The sequence below is a fragment of the Pantherophis guttatus genome, chromosome 1 (genome assembly GCF_059756535.1).
Source record: "Pantherophis guttatus breed Tessera chromosome 1, ASM5975653v1, whole genome shotgun sequence".
Taxonomy (NCBI): Eukaryota; Metazoa; Chordata; class Lepidosauria; order Squamata; family Colubridae; genus Pantherophis; species Pantherophis guttatus.
In genome coordinates, this window is record NC_142063.1 from 101,553,178 (window position 1) to 101,574,872 (window position 21,695).

Genomic DNA, 21,695 nt, shown 5'->3' on the forward strand with positions numbered 1-21,695 from the left:
GCTGCGGGGGTTCTCCTCCTTCCTCTCCGACCTTATGCAGTTTGTGTTGGCAGGGGGGCAGAGGTCGACCTCGAGGTGCCTTGTTTGTGGAGTGCCGCAAGGGTCAGTCCTCTCGCCCCTTCTGTTCAACATTTATGTGAAGCCTCTGGGCGAGATCATCCATGGTTTCAGGGTGAAGTTCCATCAGTATGCTGATGACACTCAGCTGTACATCTCCACCCTGGACCATCCCAATGATGCCCTTGATGTGATGTCCCGGTGCCTGGAAGCCATGCGGATCTGGATGGGGAGGAACAAGCTTAGACTCAACCCTTCCAACACCGAGTGGCTGTGGTTTCCGGCGTCCCGGTATAGTCAGCTGGTTCCATCGCTGACTATTGGGGGCGAGATCTTGGCCCCCTCAGAGAGGGTCTGCAACTTGGGTGTTCTCCTGGATGCATGGCTGTCTTTGGAAGATCATATGACGGCCATGGCCAGGGGAGCTTTTTATCAGGTTCGCCTGATATGCCAGTTGCGTCCCTTTCTGGACCGGGATGCCCTGCGCACGGTCACTCACGCCCTTGTCACTTCCCGTCTGGACTACTGCAACGCTCTCTACATGGGGCTCCCCTTGAAGAGCGCTCGGAGGCTCCAACTGGTCCAGAATGCGACCGCGTGGTTGATTATGGGGGCGACTCGGCGCACCCATGTAACGAGCTGCACTGGCTCCCGGTGGTCTTCTGGGTGCATTTCAAGGTGTTGGTCACCACCTTTAAAGCGCTCCATGGCTTAGGACCGGGGTATATACGGGACCGCCTTCTGCCACTGATAGCCTCCCAGCGGCCAATACGCTCCCACCGAGAGGGGCTCCTCAGGGTGCCATCGGCCAAACAATGCCGATGAATGTCGGCGAAACCCAGGGGGAGAGCCTTCTCTGTGGGGGCACCAGCCCTCTGGAATGAGCTGCCCCTAGAGGTTCGTACGATCCCCGACCTGCGTACCTTTCGCCGTACCCTGAAGACTCTTCTGTTCCAACAAGCTGGTCTGGCCTAATATGAATTTTATAAAGGGCATATGTTACTTTTTAATGTGTGGGCCAAATTTTTATGTATTGATTTTAAATTGTTTTTAAATTTTGTAAATTTATATGTGTTTTAACATGGCTGTACACTGCCCTGAGTCCTTCGGGAGAAGGGTAGTATAGAAGTCCAATAAACAACATAAACATAACATAAACATATTAAAAAGGGTTCGTAACCCTCCTTCAATTTGTCATTCATGGGTCATAGATGTCAATATAAAATTATATATTAAGACATTAATATGTCTTATTAATGAATGAATAACTGAGCTGTTTTTATCTTGCGAATAAGATGAAATTTGCATGCAAAACAGTTGCAGTGAGTTTAGCAGCAAAAACTTTTAAAAGTTGGGTTTTTTTTAAATGGTATATACATTTAAAAAAAAATAATTTGGATTGAATCATGACATTTACAGGCTCCTTAATTGGAAGTGAAACAGTCTAGCTTTTCTAAACCTTTCTCAACCTATTGCTTAATGGGAAATGCCCATGAAAACTACAAATTGTGTAGAGATATACTGTTAGGAAAGAAATCTGGCAAATTACAAAAGAAGTGGTTCCGGAGTTTGGGAACTAAATAGCTTTACATTCTGATGTTTTAAAAACAACAGAGATACCTACAACCTTTCTATTTGAACACAGCATGACGCATTTGCAAGCCAAATTCTCAACAATCAAAACAAAGTCTAATCAAAGTGATTAGACAGCTTCTGATGAATTGTTCTCTGGATTTAGAAGGTAGACCTATTTCTCAACTCTTTTCTTCCCAACTTCTTTCCAACTTTTCCCAAGCTGCGTAGTTAGAAACTGATAGTTGTTGTTATAGACAGAGCTTTTGTTTTTCTATTGCAGTTTAAGGCATTTAATAGCTCACAAATGCCACCGATATGGCACCATAGGGATCCTGCTTCACTAAGTGAAAAATATAATGGAAGCTACATATAGTAGTTCAGTTTGGGATTCAGCTACATTTTGTGCTTATCCCAAGAGATATTTTCCACAAAAGTTAAATACAAGTTTATAATTTATTAATCCAATACAGCGGTTATTTTTCCTGTTATAAAATTCAGTTGTATAACTTACACAATGTAATATTTACCTTGATGTTTTACAGTTAGAATTTCTCCACTACTTTTAGAAGTGTCTTAATTAAAGAAACTAAAAACATAGTTTACATCGCACTTTTAAGTGCTACCTGTTTATAATGTTTATAATGTATAAAGCAGGTGGCAACATTTTTAACTACCACTAATCTTGTGGGGGTGAAAAAGCAGAATCAAACCTCTTTAGTACTGGATAGGAGTCACCAGGGTAGCGGCTGGACTGGAAAGTTAAGGAAATGTACAGAAAAAAGTGATGAAAAGCTATTTCCCTATTGTTGGGCTTCAGGGTTTAGTGACCGGGGTCTAAACAGCAGATTTTCTGATGTCTCGCCAGCCACTGTGGCTGGCATCTTCAGAGGCTACTGAGCAGGGACTGGTTGGGTTCCTGTCTTTATAGCTGGGTGTTCTGACTGCTGATTTGATCTGCCCAATAGATACCAACCATGACTGTATAAGGATAAACTTAAGCTCCATATGAAGAAATCCTCACTTTTATCTGGATGTAATGCGGGGACGACAAAATTTTAAATGGGTTAATATGAACTGTATACTCTTCATGTTTCATCTAAGGCAGGGGTGTCAAACTTGCAGCGTCATGTTGTTATCACTTGACGTATTGTGACTTTTCCCCCCTTTGCTAAAATGGGGCTGGGGGTGGCCAGCATATGACGCATGCGGCCCGCAGGCTGCGATTTGATACCCCCGATCTAAGGCATGCTCATTGAGTGAGACAAAAGTTTATTTGTAAGTTTTAATAACATAGGTCTGCACATTTATTCAAAGTCAGATTTCAGTTGGGTTTGTTTTAGTTAGTTATTTAGTTGACAAGGATTATATACGAGTAGTCCTCACTTACCGATCTTTTGTTCAGCAACCATTCAAAGTTACAGAGGTAAATAGCTTTACAGCCCATTTATGACCTTTCCAACATCCCTCAGCCACATGATTGACATTATAATCAGTACACATTGTCCTATGCATGCTCTTCTTAATGTTTACTCTCTGTCCCCCTTGCTGAGCAGATTAATTGGAGAGAAAGGGATTGTCTTTCCACTGCAGGGGTGACTGCAGTGCTCTCAATGTGCAGAAGAGCAAATAACTTACTCTCTTGAAATCCCTCTTCAATCCCTCTCTGCTAGGCAGAGAGATGGAGGAAAGTAAGCCAAAAGAGAGATTACTCACAGAAACTGCACTGTGCATTTACTCTTTACTGAATGTAATACTAAAACATCAGATATTTCAGTCATTTTTCCTTTGAGAAATAAAAGCCTTCCATTTATTTTCAGTTATTTTATTTAGTAATAATAAATTGAAATACCATTGAAAGCAAATTCATTAAGTTTCAAAAAATTTTGAACATTCAAAATATTCATTTAAACACATACACAGAGATATATATTAAAAATAATATTTTTAAAAGTTAATTTTATTTTAACATTTCCCTTATTTTATGTTAAATCTTTGAATTTCATTACATTTATTTGGATATTTAAAAACTTAATTTGATGTTTACAAGAATCATACAAGCAATAGGTTACCTGGACATAATCTGCAAATCAGGAAAATTAATTGATTGTGGGACAAAAATGTATCAGGTTCACATAACATAACAAAGCAAAAAGCATATGTCTTCAGGGAGGAAAACATATTTTCACACTGAGTCATGCCAAAACTGACAAGAATGTTGTTAAAAGTAGGCATCCAAATTATTCAGCTGAAGTAGCCAAACCTGTTAGGATCACTTAATTTGAGGAATCTGGAGTCTTTATTTCAGTTGAGGCACAAAACATTTGGCAAACACTTCAGATTATAAAACAGAACAATTAGGACCTTAGTATACTTTGAGTTTTTCTCCTATTACCTTAGCCATATATAAAGCAATGTGGGTCAAAATACTGTTTACATCTCAGCTGATTTACATAATTAAGACAAGCAATTGATACTGTAAATCTATTACAGTAAAATTTTCTTTGATTAATATGAATCCAGCAGATACAGAAAACATACACTGCTATATTTAGTTGTTATGTAATTCAAAGCTAAGTGGCAGGATATAGGCCCATGGTGGTGAACCTATGGCACGCCATATCTGCAGGCACACAAGCCATTGCCCTAGCTCAGCTCCAGCTTGCATGCCTGTGCCGGCCAGCTGATTTTTGGCTAGCCCTGCCCATGCCACCTCTCCCCTCCCAGGAGTCTCCATGCGGCCCATTTTGGATGCCAAGTAAATACAGGGCTGGCATGGAGGCTCTGGGAGGGGGCTTTTGACCTCCAGAGGGAGGGCCCCCCCAGCCTCCAGGAAAGCTTCTGGAGCCTGGGGAGGGTGAAAAATGGGCCTACCGGACCCACAGGAAGGCGGGAAATGGGCCATTTCTGGACTCCGGAAGGCCTCCGGGTGGGTGGGGGAGAGCATTTTCGCCTTTCGGAGGCTTCAGGTAGGCCTGCTAGGCCCAGGGCACGAGGGGGGTCATGCACGCATAGGCAGGGAGTGTGGGGGGTGGGGCATGGGGAAGCATTGAATTATGGGTGTAGGCACACACATGCGCGACCCCCCTGCGGTCCCCCCGCTTTTGGCACGTGACGGCAAAAAGGTTAGCCATCACTGGAATAGGCTATTGGATACAGCTTGGTACATGAATTGTACTTATTGGTCTCCCCATAACAATTGCTCTCTTCTATTCTTTGTCAATAAAGACGAGATGAGATCCTGAAACTAAAAAAACTCTTCTGGGATTGGAACAATGGCTCTGAAAAGGCACTCAACTAAGAATTTTAGCAAAGTTTTATATGAATCAACACATACACACAAAAGGAATCAATAGAATAAATACTTTATCTATAAATAAAATCATTCAAGAAATAATGCCTTGCTCTGTTATATTTTGATGACAAATGTGCTTGCTTATATGGCCATGTGTTATCATATTATCTGATCAAACCATCACAGAAAAAATCAACAATGCCATTAAAAGAGAAATGAAAAGTGAACTATAATTTCTGAAGCTGTGGGCTGTCATATTAGTTTGACACAATAACCTTTGTGCCGCACATCAAGACTTACAACTTCAATGTTAGGTTCTCCTTCAAATATGGAGATATATGAAATTCATAAAACAGCTGACCAAGGAAAACACAACAATGCTATTTTTAAAGAATATCATTTTAAGATTCTATGCAGCTGATGGGCAATTTGGGGAATGGAGAAGTTGCTATCACACAAAGTACAAGAAGCATTGTAAAGATAACAGCTGGATGGCCTAGTTATAATGATGTTCAATACAGGAAGATTTTTGTAATATTAAAACAATTAATATAGTAATCGCATTTGACAGATGCATTATGAACAAAATTTGTAAACATAATTAGGAATATCTAATACAATTAATGCTAAAAAAATACCATTGAAGACAAAAAATGAGAAAGAGAAAAGAATTATGAACTGGAACGTAAACATTTCCAAGTCCTTTCACTTCTTAATAAGCTAGTTGTAACATTACTGGTAACATTTATGGTTTCAATAGAGCTCTAAAAAAAAAAAACAAGAAGTACAGAAGGTTAAATATAATGATGACCTCAATGGACTGAAAGTTCTTAGTAGAGGCTGATTGTTTTTGTTTTGGTTGCTCAAGCAGCTTATCACAGTCCTTTAGGAATCCTTAAGGAAGCCAGGAATTTTAAATATTTTGCTAAATCCAGGTTTATAATTCCTGAGCAGCAAGCACACTAATCTATTTATTTTCTATTTAGCAAATAAAGTAATATCTAGGAAACATAAACGTGAAATATCCTCTTAAAATAATGCATTATTCAGTGATAAAACATGCTCCTTCATTTCTACTGATACCAAAATCTCTTTAAATCTATCTGCCAATTTATCTGTTTTATAAAAAGACACTACACTAGCTAGGCTAGTAAAAATAAAAAATTTGAAAAAATTTGTAAAAATAGGAAACAATATGGAAAACAATTTGATATTTCTAAATGGCATGTGAATGCAAAAACCACGATATTTGCCAATATTATGGTAATGTATTTTAATATTTGGCAACTCAGTAATATATAGCAGAATCTGAATAGCAGATTTAGAATATCTGAGTAATCAAGAATAATTTCCTCATAAATTGAAACTGTATATATTTTTATTTTTCATCATATCAATCTTTTATCTATTCCAAATATTTATAGTATTAGATTAGTTAATGAATTGATATGGAACAAATCATACTCATCCTTTTTTGTTGATTAACCATGTCCACTGGAAAATTACATTGCCAAATTAGTACTTGTATCAAAAATATCCTACACTTAATAACATGCTAAAATAATCTTCAGTAAACTACCGTTTGATTCTATGGGGTATTACCAATTCTATAATATGCTTACAATAATTAAATTACAATTTATAATACAATATTTTGAATAGTTTTAATATTTAAAATTTACCGAGGGGAAAAACCCAAAATTTCTGCAGAATAATAATAAGTATTGCATCATAAGCAAAACCTCAAATCTGAATTTATTATAACGTTTAGATAAATGAGCAAATATAAAAACAAAGTTCCAAAAATGCAAAACATAAACAGATAAAATGAACAAAAGTGGAGTGACTCACTTTAAGTTTACTAATTAAAAAAGTTTAATTAGTAAAATTAAACTTTTTTGCAATATTTAATATTTTCCTACTCTACAAATCCAACTGAAAGGGGAAATACCTTTTCTAAACAAAGGAAAGTCAATAGGCATTTGACCAATGAGAAATACACCGTGTCTTCCTGAAAATAAGACCCAACCAGAAAATAAGCCCTAGCATTATTTTTCAGGATTCTCGTAATGTAAGCCCTACCCCCAAAATAAGATCCAGTTAACATCATCAGCCCTTGAGGTGGCAGAGGGGGATGCCCAGCACAGGAGGCGGTGAGCACGTGGGAGCCGACAGTGTCTAGCAACAGCACAGCCCGCCAGCCTCTTGACCAGCACACTCTGGGGTTGCCCAGCCAATGCAGTGCAAGTGGATCCAAGCGCTGCGACCGCTGGGCTGGCCCTCCAAGCAGCAGGAGGCAGAGACACTGAGGAGAGGCACACAATTTGGCCCACCAGACCTGCTGCACGGCCACCTGCCCCAGTGCAGCCATAGGCAAGCAAAAACAAACAGTGGGACGGAGAGGGCAGGTAGCCACATGGCCAGCGTGCTCTGGGACTGTGCAGCCTGTGCAGTGCAGGTGAGTCCGAGCACTGCAAACACCAGGCCAGCCCGCTGTATGCACCACACAGCCACCCACCTACTCCATCCCATCTGTCTTTGCTCGCCCACTGCCATCATGGGGCATGTGGCCATGCGTGGTGTCTGGCTGGTCAAATTGCATCCCTCCCCCCATGCCTCTGTCTCTGCTTGCTGCTTGGAGGGCTAGCCCAGCAGTAGCAGCAATCAGACTCACCTGCACTGTGCAGGCTGTGCAGCCCGAGTGCTCCAGCCAAGGGGCTGGTGGGCTGTGGCTGCTGCAAGACACCGTCGGGCCCCCCCCCATGCTCGCCGCTTCTTGTGCATGCATCGGTGGTGGGGCTCCTGAGCAGCAGTGGCCAGTCCCTAACCGTAACCCTGATACCGTGTTTCCTCGAAAATAAGCCCTAATGCATCTTTTGGAGCCAAAAGAAATATAATACCAGGTCTTATTTTTCAGGGAAACACGGCAGCATATTCCATTTTAAAATGATTAATATTTATTTACTTCTTGCTGTACCAATTAACCATCTTGGAAAAGCCAGATTGTATTCTGTACTGGCAAAATTATGTAATTATTAGTAACCACTGATCATTATTGTGCTGTGGAGAGGTAATAGGTTTGCAAACTATGAACCATATATAAGTATAGAGAAAGAAGAATAGCTTAGGCAGAGTGTGGCTTTACAACCAGAATGGCTTTTCATATTTAGTTCACACCATAGATAATCTTCCAGGATATCAAAACCAGGCTTGCAAACACTTCCTAAGAATCAGCATGTTAGCGATCAAGGGATAACCAGTCAAATCTCCATAGTACAGTAAGAGATGTTTGAACAGAAGCCACAACTTTGCTACTCTGGTACAATTTTGTATGCTGAGTCATTAATGGTTTTGGTTAATGAATATCTCTAAACCTCCTTCGTCTGCTTTCACCAGTTAGAAAGAACAAGAGATTAGCACACAAATTGGACTTTTCTCCTCCAGTGACTCTGTTTATGTACCCAGGCTGCACAAACTGAAAAGTAATCATCAGTAAAAAAAAAAAAAAAATGGCACAATGGTATCATCCTTACCTTCATACAGGAATTTATTGGAATCTATTTATTTGTTTAAACAACTATATGTGTATCACTCAAATTCAAAACCTTTATGAATGACTTCAAAATGGAGGGAGGGGATAGTATTAAATCAGGGGTGTCAAACTTGTGGGCCATGGGCTAGAATCTGGATGCATCATGTGCTGGCCCCGCCCCCACCCAGTTTAGCGAAGGGGGAAAAAGTCCCAATACGTCACATGCTGCTGTGACAACGCGAGTTTGACACCTCTGAACTAAATGATCTCTGTTACCCTACCTTCTTTTTTTTATCATATACACCCTGCTTTGTGAAACTGCTTTTGTCCAACATAGTTTTTGATTTATTATTGTTCAGAAGGTTTACTACATTCTGCAATGTTATTTCCCTTTGAGATCTTTCTTAACATGAAAAGAATCAAATTCAATTGTCTGGTTTCCTGGCTTTCATTATTATTAACCACAGAATCCTTTCTTATCTTTTTTTTAAAAACACTTTTAAAAACACTTTTAAAAACATTGGTGATAATGCCTTCAGCCAGAAATCACAGAATTTCAGATCTATTTACTTTTATCATGTGGAAAAAGTTGAATTTTTGTTTGTTTGTTTTTTGTGTTGTGGCAGCACATACTCAAGCCTTTATATCCTCAATGCCTGGATATTTTAATTAATTTGCAGCTCCAAGTTTCCAAAACATTTGAAAAGCTATAAATAGATGGTAAACAATCAAAATTGGGATGAGGTGGCCTAGTGGTTAAGACGCTGGGCTTGTCGAGCAAAAGGTTGGCAGTTCGAGACCCAATTACTGCATGACAGGGTGAACTCCCATTCCTGCCCCAGCTCCTGCCAATTTAGCAATTTGAAAATATGCAAATGCATATTTAAATAGGGGGGAAGGTAACAGTGTTTGGGGGGAAGGTAACAGTGTTCATGCGCCTAGACATATAATGATGCCAGCCATGTGACCACAGAAACATCTTCAGACAATGCTGGCTCCCTTGGCTAGGAAATGGAGATGAGCAAACCCCCACCCCCATCCCCGAGTCAGACATGACTGGACAGGGAAAATCTTTACCTTTTACCTTTTTTAAAACCATCAAAATATGTTTTATCAATATTTAATGTGCTTGGAAAGATGCAGAAAGCTCTTAAAGGATTATGTTATATTTTGCCCTAGCAAGCCCCAAAGAGTTTGTCCTTCTTATTAAGACTTTGGGGCTGGCCATAATGTAAATCTCTCACGGTCAGAAAACTTCCTCTGGGGGACGGAGAGGCTTCTGATATAGAAAGAAAATCCTGCACGCAATCCTTCCTTCACTTTCCCATATTCCACTGTGAAGGACTGGTTTTTTTTTTTCATTTAAAGCTATGTATGATGCAATAGCCAAGAATAATTATAAACATTTTCATCACCTAGACAAAAAAAAAAATTCTCAATATACGCAGTATACAGTAATGTTGTTAATTGCAATCTAGACATGCAGAGAGTAATATAAGTCTAGATGTACAAAAGTTAGGATTCACTGGCCTTGGGGGAGAGTGTGCAAGATTTATAATTTATATTGACAGAGAAACAGGTGAATATACTCTGCAGTGGAAAATAGGCATGATATATATATATCATGATATATCATGATATATCCTGTATAGCGTCATAACCTACCCAGTCTGCCTGTCAATGAAATGACAACTTCTTCCTTGTTAATTTTCAGGAGAGAACTGAATGGTGGGAGGGGAAACCTGCTGCTATATTTAATCAGTTATGTTCACTTTTCTGCAACAGATCTAGTAGTAATGGACATCCTCGTGACACCCAGGTAACACTTCAGGAGCTGCACTAGATACCCAGTAGAGTTCAAAATATTGTGCAAGTGCTTTGAAGCCTGATATGGTTCAGGATCTGTGGGATGGCAATCTCAGAGTCCCTTTTGTCTGTCCACTAAAATTGAATGTGCATATTCATCTCCCTTCTTTTAGAGATTGCCATCTACATAGGGATTGTGGAAAAACAGCTTTTCGATCATAGCATTTCTCCTGTGGAACAATCAAAATAACTAAATGGCCTCTTTTTCTTCTGGTTTTTAGAAAATCCAGATTTTTTTTTTTCAGCACTTGGCAGAATATTATAACTGTTTCCCCTGGTGTTTTTTCACATTGGCTCTGGAATGTTGTATATCCTATATTTTACATCTTATTTCTTCTATGGATTTTTTGGCTTGTTACTTTATTATTTATTTACGTACCTTGGGCCATGTTGATTCCTGGTGACTGCCTAAACAAATCCGTGCAGTTTTCTTGGCCTGCTTTCAAAAGTGACTTGCCATTGCCTCCTTTCTAGGGCTGAGAGAAAGTGACTAGTCCATGATCACTCAGCTTTGTGCCTCAGGCCGGACCAGAACTCCCAGAGTCCCAGTTCTTAGTCTGACTCTTTAACCACTACACCAAACTGGTTCTTTGGACTTTTATTATCTATTAATAATAATCTGAATTATGAAGATGGGAACTATATATCATTTAGCACTATTTTGATTGGAATTACTTATGCCTTCTAAAATAAATACATAAAATTTAATGTTATTCTTTTATCTTGTAAAATAAACAAAACAAGCAAAACAAAACAGCCATACATCACTAGCAATATTGACAATTCCTGGTTGCTTCAAGAGCCAAATGATTATTTTAATAAAATATAGAAATAAAGTAGTCCCAACTTCCAGAGTTTCAGTCTTCATGTCTAAATATTTAGACAAAGACATAAATACTGTATAGTGTATCTGCCTGACTGTAAATTACTGTTACCTGTGATGAATGTTTTTGGAAATGTAAAATATAGTTGAGCTATAGGCTGAGTTTCAGCACTATGTTAAGTCATTATTAAAATATGATTTGTCCAGATGACTACAGTTCACCGTTTCCAATAAATCATAAACTAGAATCAAAATTTATGGTGTAAAGTAAGTGTATACTAACTATGACTCAGTATGACATTACAATGACTGAAAATTATTTTTTGGTGTGTTTCACAATTTTTCATGTCACTAAGCTTACAATTCTGGGTATTCTGTGGCAAAATGAAAAAAATAATACTATAAAAAAATCCAATAAAACACATAACAATTTAAGTGACTAATAACTAATAAATGGTCACTAATTAATGATAAGCCCTCATAGCCTCATTATGGGCCAAAAGTCAGCTGAAATTAAACAATATTCAGGGCATTAATCAATGTTGAAAAGAATCTGGGCAATCTTATTGTATGTCCAGGGGCAGTACAAGTAGTTCTCAACTTATGACTGGTTGCTTGGTGACTATTCAAACTTATAACCCCTTTCAAAGGTACTTATGACCCGGTTCCAAAGTTCTGACTGCTGCCCACCCCTGCAGTCACATGACTGCATTTTGAGCATTCATTTACAGTTGTTTGCAGCATCCCGCAGTCATCTGACTGCAATTTATGATGTTTTTGCTGAAAACTAACATTTATTTGTTTTTTTGGCAAAAATTCTCCATAGGGGACATTCCATTGTACCTCCTGCGGAGGAGAGGCCTTTTTTTAATTACCATTTTGGTTAGTTGGGGCAAAACCATGTTTATAAAATTGTTTCTTCATAGATCCTTGTCATATACATTTTACTGGGCCTCATAAATAAGTAGCACTTCTCTTTGAGCCTTGAAACTTACTGCCAGCTAGTACAATGACTTTAAAATGCATGCACTTCTGCTGTCATGGGTTTATCCAGCAAAGAGCCTAACCATTTCATTTTACACCAGCTGCAGCTCCAAAGTTGTCTTCAAAGGCAATCCCATGAAGAATGCATTGCAGTAGTCCAGTCAGATGGTGATCAGTGCAAGAGTCATTGTTTTGAAGCTTCCTAGTCCAGATAGAGCTATTTGGTGCATTAGATGCAGCTAGGCAAAAGCCCAGCTGACCGTGAGTAACATTCTTGGGTGCTTATTAATGTACAACCTTAGCAAGGTTAACCTGATCTTACTTCTCCCCATCCAATGTCTTTCAGCCTCCAGACACTGATTCTAGTTTTCCACAGCATCTCCAGCTTAGGTCAAGGTATTGATATAAAGTTGAGTGTCATCACTCAACATATTGATGAAACATATTCTAAATAGATAGATGACATTTCACAGTAGTTTCACAGAGATTCTGAATAGCATGGGAGGGAAGACCAAGCTTTGCCACACCCCACTTTGTGGCAACAAGTGTTTGAGTACTCATCACCCAAAACTTCAGCTGTGCTTCCTCTCCTATCTGAAACAACTCAGTCAGGCAGGAGAGGAACCACCATAAAACTGCCTCCCTTCCCATTCTTGCAGGCAGTTAATAGTATCAATGGCACTGACAGCTTAATACCACTGGGCCTCAGCAGACTGATAGCATTGTGATTAAAACCAGCTGTCTGCAATTACTGTAAGTTCGAATCTCACCAGGCTCAAGGTTGACTCAGCCTTCCATCCTTTCTAAGGTAGGTAAATTGAGGACCCAGTTTGTGGTGGCAATAAACTGACTTTGTATAAATATACAAAAGTATGAAGGCTATTGCTTAGCGCATTGTAAGCTGCCCTGAGTCTCCGGAGAAGGGCGGCATATAAATCAAATTTAAAAAAAATAATAATAATAAGAGCAGGAGAGTCACATTCATTCATTCCAGGTCCCAATGACAGTTATCAGCATGCCTGAACTCTGACTGAAAGAATCAAGACAATCTATTTATTCTGGGATTCTCTGTAGCTGATATTCCATCACCTTCTCAACAATCTTTCCCAAAACAAAAGGTTGAATAAATACAGTTGGATTGAGAGATGGCTTCTTCAAGAAAGTGCTAAGCCACCATCTCTTGCAAAGCACATCCCATCAGTGGTGGTATTCAGTCGGTTCTATTGGGTTCGGGCAAACCGGTAGCGGCAGCTGCGGGAGGCTCCGCCCACCCACTGGGACGTCATCACATCCTGTTTTTGACATTCTGTGCACGCGTGCAAGGCTCTGCGCATGCGCAGAGGTGGCATGCGCAAATGAAGCGAGTGAGCGCACACGCACACTCACATTTGCAAACCAGTAGCAAAGGTAAGTGAATACCACCCCTGCATCACATCTGTCAATAATGCACACCAGGTTTGCCTAATTACCAACTGCAGCTAGAGACCACAGATGCCTGACAATTCAGCCATCTACATTCAGAATAGAGGGAATTGGTTTAGAGCAAGAAATGTGTTCTATCATCACCATTCTGTTTAACAGCCAATTCAGTAATTCTCGCCATATTTTTCTCTCCTAACAGAATCCCAATATGAGATCCCACTGTAACAACTCTGACATTGACTATTCATCCCCCAATTCCTTTATAGCTCTGATAGGTCATATAGTTGCTCTGCATCAGGGACCTCTGCAGGACAAGCCTAATTCTCATATCCAGTTCACAGCAATCTAAGAAAAGTCAGAAACACAATCTTCCAATCAAATAAATATTTTCGTATTACAAATCCCTCCCTTGAAATGTATAAATACTTCATTAACCTTTCAACCCCATCACAATCTTAGGATTCTGAGAGTACTGTTTATTTCCCCAGTCAAGACTGAGTCCAAATCTTACTTGATGCCTCTTCTCTCATTTATAATTCTTTTGATATAGAAATAGAAATAGAATAACAGAGTTGGAAGGGACCTTGGAGGTCTTCTAGTCCAACCCCCTGCCCAGGCAGGAAACCCTACACCAGGGCCGGATTTTCCTATAGGCTAACTAGGCTTCAGCCTAGGGCCTCAAGATCAAGAGGGGCCTACACAGTGGTGGGATTCTGGGGGTTCTAGGGGGTTCTGCCGAGTCCTTTGTTAAATTGCTGGCTCGCCCACCCCTCGCCTCCCACCCGCGCGGCGCCAGCCTACCGTAGCCAGGGGTAGGCAATTGTGGCTCTTTTACAACCTGTGGACTTCAACTTCCAGAAGCTGTCTCAGGAATTCTGGGAGTTGAAGGCCACAGGTTGTAAAAGAGCCACAATTGCCCACCCCTTGTCTAGCCTGAGTTCCGCTGCCTGAGATCCACGTGGGCTGCCACATGCTTCCCCACCGGCTCCGGACGCAAGAGAGCAGGATGGAGAAAGCAGTTTCCATGCCTTCACTCACCCTCACTCTCTGCTCTGTTGGATCGCCGGCCGTTCGCTTACCCCGCCCACTCCCAATCTATTGCTGCCTCCGATGGCTAGAGGGAAAAAAAGCTTCAAATTCTTGCCGCGAGGCTTCAAAGGGCTGCCCTAGAGCCAGTGGTGCAGCCGAACCCTTTGTTAAATTGCTGGCTTGCCCCACCCCTCCGCACCACTATTTATTGCCAATAAATAGTGGTGGGTGAGGGGCGGGGGAGCCAGCAATTTAACAAAGGGTTCTTTTTGTAATTTTATTGGCCCACGGAGCTTCAGCAGAGGCTAATTGGCCTCCTGGCTCTCAGCTGATTTGTCTCAGCTGTTTTGCTCAGGGCTCTTCTGCTTCGGTGCGAAGAGTGCTGATTTTTTTCCCCCTACCTATGCTGAGAAACGAAACTGAAACTGCTTTGCTGTTGCTGCAAGGTTGGAAAATTAGGCAGGCAGAATTCTTTTCTTTTTCCTCACCAAAAAAGGTAGGTGCAAACAATGGGAAATTTAGGGAAAAAGAGGAGAGTTCAGGATTTTAAAACACAAAAGAAAAAAAGCTCTATTTAACTAGGGAATGGTAATAATTGAGATACTATTAATTGTATATTTCTGAAAGCAGAAATGGTTAAGTTGTGGTTTGGAGGAATATATGGGGGAAATTATTTGGTTTATTATTATTGGTAAATATAATTAATTGATTTGTAAGAAATTGGATTGCATGGAAATAATTGGAATATTCATGTTCATATTAATATACAAAAAAGGTAGTTATATAACTAATTGATTTATATTAAAATGTTGAATTTATATTAAACAACTAATATTACATAATTAACCAATGTGAGGATGGATATAAAAATAGATGACAATGGGAAGGGGTATAATATAGAATAGAAGAGAAAAATTGAATTTGATTAAGATTAGAGATGAGGATGAAGGGTAATATTGGTTTTTTACAAAAATAGATGAGGATTAAATATGGCAAAAAGGAAATATAGAAATTGTAAATTTAATTGAAATGACTAAACACTGTTTAAATTTATGAACCGGCCAAATACTCTGTTCAAAGAAAATACATTGTATGTTTGTATGTGTGTTTCTAATTATTGTTATTTATTCATATTTGTTCTCTTTTATTCTTTAAAGTTTAACAATTCATTCTTTATCTTAATATCTTTATATTTGTTTGGGATTGGCTTTCTTCCCTTTCATCTTTTTTATTGTACAGCAATCTTTCTCCTCAAACCTACCACCTCTCTCTTTTCTTTCCTTCTTACTTTCTCTTCCTCCCCCTCTTCTTCTCCTCCCTACTTCCTCTTCCTTTCTCCTTCTCCTCCTCTCTTCCTCCCTCTCTTACCCTCCTACTCTAATTTCCCTTCCCTTCCTTCATCCCTCTCTATTGCTGTATCCTTTTATGCATATGGACTACTCAGAGGGCTGAAAAAGTTATTTTTTACTGGTTCTCGCACTTTTGACCAGTCCTCGAACTTACGACTGTCCTCACATTTTACGTTTTTGCCCTATCTTGTCACCATGGTGAAGAGAAGCAGTTGTGAAATGAGTGACATGGTTGTTAAGAATGCTACAATGGGCATAAATGATGACCAGTCATAAGTGCGAAGACTGGTCAAAAGTGCGAGGACCTGTCAGAAATCACTTTTTTCAGCCCTCTGGGTAGTCCTTTTGTGCATATGGACTACTCAGAGGGCTGAAAAAATTATTTTTGACTGGTCCTCGCACTTTTGACCAGTCCTCGAACTTACGACTGTCCTCACATTTTACGTTTTTGCCCTATCTTGTCACCATGGTGAAGAGAAGCAGTTGTGAAATGAGTGACATGGTTGTTAAGAAAGCTGCACGGGCATAAATGTGAGGATGGTCATAAGTGTGAGGACCAGTCAAAAGTGCGAGGCCCAGTCAGAAATGACTTTTTTCAGCCCTCTGAGTAGTTCCTATGCACATAGCCACGCCCACCCGGTCACATGATGAGCTACCCATGCCTACAGTCACATGATTGCCAAGCCACACCCCCAACTAAGCCACGCCCACAGAACCTGTTGTTAAAAAAATTGAATCCCACCACTGGTGAAAGGGCCTCATAAGTGGAATAGCCTAGGGCCTCTTTTCATCTAAATCCGGCCCTGCCCTACACCACTTCAGACAAATGGTTATCCAACATCTTCTTAAAAATGTCCAGTGTTGGAGTATTCACAACTTCTGCAGGCAAGTTGTTCCACTGATTAATTGTTCTAACTGTCAGGAAATTTCTCCTTAGTTCTAAGTTGCTTTTCTCCTTGATTAGTTTCCACCCATTGCTTCTTGTTCTACCCTTAGGTGCTTTGAAGAATAGTTTGACTCTCTCTTCTTTGTGGCAATCCCTGAGATATTGGAACACTGCTATCATGTCTCCCCTACTTCTTCTCTTCATTAAACTAGACATACCCAGTTCCTGCAATCGTTCTTCATATGTTTTAGCCTCCAGTCCCCTAATCATCTTTGTTGCTCTTCTCTGCACTCTTTCTAGAATCTCAACATCTTTTTTACATCGTGGCAACCAAAACTGAATGCAATATTCCAAGTGTGGCCTTACCAAGGCATTATAAAGTGGTATTAACACTTCACATGATCTTGATTCTATCCCTCTGTTTATGCAGCCCAGAACTGTATTGGCTTTTTTGTCCATCCTAAAGATATACTTTGTCCATTCCAAAGATCTCTTCAGTTCCTCCAATACCCTTTCAACAATTTTATCTAAAACCTTCTCCACTTTCCTTCTTTTATATCCCTGTGGCTTCTCACTATTCTGCCAGGCAAATCTTGGCTAAACTTTCCTTAAAACATATTATATTAGCTAAAAACTCTATCTCTAACTATAAGGTAAAAGTTCCCCTCGCACATATGTGCTAATTGTTCCCGATTTGAGGAGGTAGTGCTCATCTCCGTTTCAAAGCCAAAGAGCCAGCGCTGTCCGAAGACGTCTCTGTGGTCATGTGGCCGGCACAACTAAACGCCAAAGGCGCACGTTACCTTCCCACCAAAGGCGGTCCCTATTTTTCTATTTGCATTTTTTACGTACTTTCGAACTGCTAGGTTGGCAGAAGCTGGGAAAAGTAACGGGAGCTCACCCTGTTACACAGCATTAGGGATTCGAACCGCTGAACTGCCGACCTTTCGATCGACAAGCTCAGTGTCTTAGCCACTGAGCCACCACAACCCTTCTCTCTAACTATAGGCTAGTTTATAAAAAAGGAATGAAAAAAACTATTGTTCAAACTCTATACACAATGTGAAAGAAAAGTAAACATGAAAAAGGATGAAATTTCTGAAGTCCACCCTTGAATCATTGTACATTGATATTTATATAAAATTTGACAAATTTATGCATATACAGTATCCTTGTACATATTTAGATACAGAGATGTACATCTCAGACTGGTCTTTCTCAATTAATAAAAGTTTGCAACTCTAATACATGTCTAAACAGATTCTTAAATTCATAACATTTTCTAAACCAGTTAAATATTATAGAATTTTACTGTATATCTTCTTAGGTATGAAATATAACATTCTAGTTTGAGACAAAGGGATAATCAAGGGGCAAAATCAATACTCAAAATAACTATACATGTAACCTTAATACAAAATCAGTTGCAATAGATGAACCTACAATGCTTACTAAATGGAAAGGTCCTGCTAATTTATGAATAGCAGCAAAACAAAGCGACAAATACAGCTTCTGAAGTCAAGTATGTCAATCATTTTCAACCCCCAAGTTTCCATTTATGTTGTATTCTGAACCAGCAAGCTAATTTATGAATAACAGCAAGCCATCATGACAAATACATTTCAAATCCTTTTTTTTAAACCCACATAATACAATTTCTAAAATCAATGCCAATCACCTCCAACCCCTATTGTTTTTCAACTGAGACAGCCTTCATAGGCATCAGTTTATTCATAAGGTAGCCCAATACAGCTCATGGGAATCCAATAATTTTAAAACAGTATCATGTACTGAATAGATGCAAAAAATAATCCTGCACATATATGTCAAAAATATGCAAGCTTGAATGCAAGTTTTTGCAAAATGACCTTTCATCTAAAAAAAAAATCATGAGAAGAATACTTCTTTTATGACAAAGAGAATGACATGACAAAGACAATGTGTTACTCACTCAACTTTTTTAGATTAGTACCATATAGAAACCAAGCCTTGTCTCCATCACTAGGAAAAACAAAAAGTTTTAATTGCAGCGCTCAAGGAAGTTGGTTGGAGTGCCACAAGGAAATCACAAAGCAAAACCATTTCAGAGATTCAACTCCATCTATCAGCAAAGTAAGTAGAGGAAGCAGCAATACATTTGCTTTATTCAGAAACTGAGATGACTGAACGGATATAAATATGAAGACAACATGCCTTGTAAATTGTTATTCTCCAAGAAAACAACAGCTTCCCTTTCTGCAATAGAGAAGCTACAAAATTGTTAAATCTCTTTGTTTTTTTTCCTAAACAAGCTACTGCTTGAATTTCATTATGTTTTTTCCTCAATGTTTTTATTGTTCTGCTGTCACTGAGTTTTGTAATCCCCTCTCAAATCCTCAGCAAACATCTTGCGCTAGATCAGAATGGCCTTTTTATTATTGAATAGCTTCTACCTTTAATTGCTCTAAACCTCTTAAAAAGGGACAATCCACATGTTGGAAGACTCTGCCTTCTGCCAAGGTCCCTGTAACACTTCATTCAACTCAACCATAGGCAACAGGTTCCATTACTAAGTTATTTGGCCAAGTATAGCTGACATTTAGTCCACAAGTCACTTCCACAGCCCGAAACCTGGAAGCAGTATAAACAACCAACCCAGGTGAAACCTGTTGCGTGTGTCGGAGAACACAAAGGAAGTTTCGAATGAACGGACACACACACCTGAGGTGCCAAAATTTAAAAACAAAACAAAACAAAAGGTATCCCAAACAGAAGTGCCAGAACCCAGGCTCTCTTATACATTAACAAAAGCAGTATTTCTTTCACTACGGTTACACAGGGCCCTTTCCCCCCTCCCCACTCCTCCTCCTCCCCACCCGTGACGTGGAGACAATTGAACGAAAGTCAAATGTCTGGAAACCGAACAAACGGTGGCAACAAATCGTCCTCTTTTTTTTTTTCTTTCTTTCTTTCTTTTTTTTTTTTTTAAATTCCTACGACTTTCGGCTTTAGTCCCTCCGGGTGGAAACGAAATGCCTCGAAAGTGAGAAATACTCACTCAATGAAATAGCTGGCTCCCTCTTCCGAGAATCCCTCCTCCCAGCCACGGGGCAGATCTACAAGAAAAAGAAAAAGAAAAGAGAAAGAGGGAGGTGGAGGGGGGGGGGAAGAGAGCCGGGAAAGAAAGTGGCCAAGAGGAGGGAAGTGAGATGTTTGTACCCTGGAGACAGGCGAGCATAATTCCCAGCCACACAAAGGTCGTTATCCTCCCCCGCACTCCTTCCCCCCAGAGAGAGGGAGAGAAAGGCAAACACAAACACCCAGCGTGGGGCGCGCCAGGGGGAGAAACACGCGTGGGGAGGGGGTCCATCCCCCCCGCCCCTCCACCACTACCACCACCACCCCTGTTTCCCCGCCGCCTCTTTCTCCGCGAGGAGCCCGGGCTTACTTAGGGCACCCACCTGAGCGGATCATGTGGCCTGAGTTGACGGGCTCCCCGGTGCGAGGATGCAGCCAAGTAGTTGCGCGGGTCAAGTCGCTAAAGAGGGAGAAGCGGCAAACATGCACCTGTTAGTCCAGCCCGTGGAAAGAGAAGTCGGCGGGGAAGGAAAAGGAAGCGGAGGAAGGGAGGGAGAAAGGGAAAGGGACGCGCTGAAGCGGCAACCCCGCCCCCCCCCTCACCACCCGCCTGTTTGTTGTTTTTTTTCTTTTCTTTTCCCGCCCGGTGTCTTACTCGATAAAGAAGACCCGGCCGTCCCTGCAGACGCCATAGGACCAGTGCTCAGGTAGAGTGTCCCGCCCCACCGCCTTGGCCGCCGCCATGTTCGCCGCGCGCCCTGCCCGACTGCCCGCCGGAGACGGGGACGGGGGGGGGGGACGGCTGCGGGGGAACGGGAGGGCAGGCCAGGCCAGGCGGGCTACCCGCTGCCCCTGTGCCGCTCAGCAGCGCCACCGGGCAGCGGTTAGCAGGAGGCGCAAGCACCACACACACGCCCCGAAATCCGCGCGACGTGTCTGGCCGCCCGCTGCCCCTTGGGTGTGTGTGGGAGGAGGGGAGGAGGACACGCAGCTTTCCCCGGACGGACGGTTCATTGCCCGTGTTGCAAGCCGGGCAGGCAGGCAGGCAAGCCGGCAGCTGCTGCAGACGCAGGGCGTTCGGTCGCCCGTAGCGATCCGGGCAACAGGTTCTACCGCCCCTCCCCCTTTGTTGTGTTCTTTCATCTTCAAAGTTTTGAGGCTTCCCGTGTGTGAAGTCGGGGCTCCGTATAACTGAGCGGAGGGAAAGCTTCCTCACTGAAGAAGAACCGGAGAACTTTTCTAAGAAACCAAACGCTTAAAAGCCCCCCGAGGTTTCATGGTTGTCGTCGTTTTCGGCTTGGAGTCTCTCTACCCAGCCTGTCTTTTTACCTTCTACCTACCGGGCAGCAACACTAAATTGGGGTGGAAAAGTTATGCCGGGTCGAAATTCCACACAGGTCGCATAATTTAAAGAGAAAGGAAGGATTCATCCTTTTTTTTAAAATATTTTATTAAATATTGTATTAGTTTTAAAAGTAAAACAATGGACGTGGCTCAACGTCTCTGATTTCTAACATTTACGTCAAAATCAAGTTAATAAGTAATCTATTCCTTGTTCTATATACAAATTTACATATCTCCTATGTAAAGGAAGGATTCATACTTGCCGTGCTTCGAATAACAAAACCAGCCCCAGGGCTGTCTCGATTTGCTGAACCCTAACTTACATGGGGTTTAGACTTTATATCATGCAAAGCCAGAAAATTGGCTAAATTAGATAACAGAAGCCTATATATTCCTTTTCTTGAGTTGCTTCTTCCTCTACTGTAGAACACTAAGCATAAGTGTCAGCTTATGTGAGCAAAAAGTACTATCTTACATAA

At 40.9% G+C, this 21,695-nt stretch overlaps 1 protein-coding gene across 12 annotated transcripts in view; it reads right to left on the bottom strand.

Moving 5' to 3' along the window:
* Positions 1-20,976, bottom strand: part of PLEKHA7 (pleckstrin homology domain containing A7) — a 126,177-nt gene extending 105,201 nt beyond the window's left edge. For 10 of the 12 annotated variants that reach the window (XR_015730111.1, XM_087879539.1, XM_087879516.1 and 7 more), the window contains exons 1-3: positions 20,528-20,976; positions 20,256-20,332; positions 19,853-19,910 (exon numbers count right to left, since the gene is read on the bottom strand). Coding sequence is in view for 11 of the 12 variants with exons in the window: in XM_087879539.1 (XP_087735665.1) it covers positions 19,853-19,910; positions 20,256-20,332; positions 20,528-20,616 (224 nt within the window). In the remaining variant the exon portion in view is untranslated. The remainder of the gene's footprint in view (positions 1-19,852; positions 19,911-20,255; positions 20,333-20,527) is intronic. The other 2 variants (XM_087879556.1, XM_087879547.1) reach the window with 1 other exon arrangement.
* Positions 20,977-21,695: the final 719 nt, after the last annotated feature.